Source organism: Octopus bimaculoides, chromosome 2 (genome assembly GCF_001194135.2).
Source record: "Octopus bimaculoides isolate UCB-OBI-ISO-001 chromosome 2, ASM119413v2, whole genome shotgun sequence".
Taxonomy (NCBI): domain Eukaryota; kingdom Metazoa; phylum Mollusca; class Cephalopoda; order Octopoda; family Octopodidae; genus Octopus; species Octopus bimaculoides.
Window position 1 is genome coordinate 65,543,162 of NC_068982.1, and position 3,244 is coordinate 65,546,405.

Genomic DNA, 3,244 nt, shown 5'->3' on the forward strand with positions numbered 1-3,244 from the left:
GAGCGTGGCCGTTGCCAGTACCGCCTGACTGGCTCCTGTAGGATTTTCGAGCAAGATCGTTGCCAGTGCCCCTGGACTGGCTTGTGCGGGTGGCACATAAAAGACACCATTTCGAGCGTGGCCGTTTTCGTGCGGGTGACACGTAAAAGCACCCACTACACTCTCTGAGTGGTTGGCGTTAGGAAGGGCATCCAGCTGTAGAAACTCTGCCAAATCAGACTGGAGCCTGGTGTTGCCATCCGGTTTCACCAGTCCTCAGTCAAATCGTCCAACCCATGCTAGCATGGAAAGCGGACGTTAAACGATGATGATGATGATGATGATGTAGTCCTAACTGCCCTTCCATACATATCATTTTTATTAAAAGAATAGATGAAAGCTAAGTTTGACAAGAAAGAGAGAATGTTCCTCTGCATGAGACTGCTCTTTGTTCTATGATACAGACTTCCTGTTTTACAGTGAGCTAAATTAAAATCTTCCATCAAAATTTCAGGTTGATTTTTATTCTAATCGCATAACTTTGTTACGACAGTTATAGTAAATTCTTCGTTATTTTAAAAATCATTTTGAAACTATAAAATAATTTTCAAATTATTTTATATTTCTAACTGAAATATGATAACAAAATGGGTTAATCTTCAGACATCCACCTTTGACCTTAATTTGTTTTATCTGGCATTTTAGTTTTTGCATCCTATTTTTAGGGATGGAGGCATATCTTAGCATTTGAGGAATGATGTATCTTTTAAGTTTTATCTTTTCTTCTACTTGCTGCATAGTTTTTCATAGTGTATTCTTTTCTGATTTTTTTTTTTTCATTTAATGTTTTTTTAAGGATTGTAAAAGTTTACTTCAGGAGATAATTTGATAAATTTAAGTTTTATTTTAAATTATTCTGTTGATATTAGACATAAGTGCCAATTTTAGACTGAAAAGATATATGGGTTTACTGATGGAATTCAAACCATGCAGACCTGTTTTGGGGGTTATTTTTTTTTTTATGTTTGTATGAGTCTTAAATATCTGCTTATAATACAGTTCTATATTTAAGAGATGAGGAATTATGTACATTATTTATAATTGACGGATATTTGTCCTCATCTTGTTTGTTGTTAACACGTTTCGGCTGATATACCCTCCAGCCTTCATCAGGTGTCTTAGGGAAATTTCGAACCTGGGTTCTCATTCCTAAGGTATTTTTCAATGTTGTTGTTGCTGTTGTTGTTGTTGTTGTTTTATTATTATTATTATTATCATTATTATTATTATTCAGGTCACTGCCTGGAATCAAACTCGGAATATTATGGTTAGTAGCCCACGCTCTTAACCACTACGCCATATGCCCATGGGCATACAGTGTAGTGGTTAAAAGCGTGGGCTACTAACCCCAAGATTCCGAGTTTGATTCCAGGCAGTGACCTGAATAATAATAATAATAATAATAATAACAGCAACATCGAAAAATACCTTCGGAATGAGAACCCAGGTTCGAAATTTCCCTAAGACACCTGATGAAGGCTGGAGTGTATATCAGCTGAAACGTTGTGTTAACAACAAACAAGATGAGGACAAATATCCATCAATTGTAAATAATGTATCCGCTTATAATGTTTGATATTATTTACACTAATTTACAATTTTATACTTTTGTTGTACTTTTGTTTAAAGGATATGAATTAAAATGAATTTAAAGCAAATTTTATTGAATAAAAATCTGTTTTCAGTTGTGGATATTTTAACATATGATATGATATTTTGATATGATATGATATGATATTTTAACAATTTCTATATAAATATTGAAGAATCTTCATATATTGCATAAAACAAGAAAATTAGAAATAAAGCAAAAATGATTTGATTTTCTATTTTTCTGTTTTCAGGGATCAAAGATTTACGGCAAAAAATTTCTGAAATATATTCCAATCCTTGGATGGATATGGTATTTCACAGAAAGTATATTTCTAGAGAGAAATTGGGACCAAGACCAGAAAACTTTAGTTCATGACATTCAAGAAATTGCTAGTTTCCCACAAGATGTTTGTATTACCGTAAGTTGATTTTTCTGAGTTTTTGCATCTCAATTTGCCTATGTTATTCCTGGAAAGATACAAAGCAAAGTGTGTGTGTGTGTTATGTGTGTGCATGTCTATGCGTGCATGTTTTCATTCTTCATTGAGTGTGCTACTGGTAACTTTTGTCCAATGAGTCCATCTAGGGCAAGCCAGCCAAAGACTCCTCTGAGAGGAAATTGGACCCAGTAGGGTGTACTAATGAATCATTTTACAATTATGCAGTTCCTTACCTCTTTCAGAAATGAACTGTAGTAACTTTATATGTACAGTCTCTATTTATAACTTACATAAGCTGAACTGTGAAAATTTTCATCATTAAAATAGTGAAATAACAAATGTGTCACTGTACACGCGCTTAGCCAGCCACACTTAAATCCAGCCAGTCACAAAAGTTTTACATTGTTAATATATGACCTTTTATATGGATTTGTGTGTATTTGACAACTTGTTGATATGGTTATGTGTTTGTGTGTGTATTTTCCAACCCACTTATAAAGTTGTATGTTCACTTGTTACTGTAGTTGTATGCAGACACTGTTAATTGCATATTTTTAAATCTTTCTATATGCCAACTTGGGCATATGGAATTTTAACGATATCTTTTGAATATTATTGGAATGTTTTATTAACTGAGTAGTTTCATCATCATTATCATTTAATGTCAATCTTCCATGCTGGCATGGGTTGGATGGGTTGACAGGAACTGGTATGAGAGAGGACTGTGCCAATCTTCACTGTCTACTTCAGCATGGATTTTATGGCTGGATACCCTTCCTAACCTTTCTAGCACCAACCACTTTACAGAATGGACTGGGTGCTTTTATGTGGCACCAGAACCAGTTAATATTAACTTTATGTATAATTTTTATTCAGACATCAGTGCAAGCATGACTGTGTAGACAAGAAGTTTGCTTTGTAACCACAGAATTTCAGGTTCAGTCCCACTGCACGGCAGCTTAAGCAAGTGTCTCTTTCTGCAGCCCTGTGCTTCTCAATACCATGTGAAGAAATTTTGTAGACAGAAACTGTAGGAAGTCTGTCGTATATGTGTGCATATATATATGTGCGTGTGTGTATGTGTGCGCATGCATGTGTATATGTATGTATACATACATATATATATATATATATATATACATACATACATACATACATACATACATACATAC

General features: G+C 34.3%; 1 protein-coding gene across 5 annotated transcripts in view; it reads left to right on the top strand.

Annotated features, from left to right (window-relative positions):
* The window catches only part of LOC106868682 (1-acyl-sn-glycerol-3-phosphate acyltransferase delta), a 120,616-nt gene that overhangs the window by 47,136 nt on the left and 70,236 nt on the right, over positions 1-3,244 (top strand). For all 5 annotated transcript variants that reach the window (XM_052977738.1, XM_052977741.1, XM_052977747.1 and 2 more), the window contains one exon: positions 1,884-2,051. In XM_052977738.1, coding sequence (XP_052833698.1) covers positions 1,884-2,051 — 168 coding nt within the window. The remainder of the gene's footprint in view (positions 1-1,883; positions 2,052-3,244) is intronic.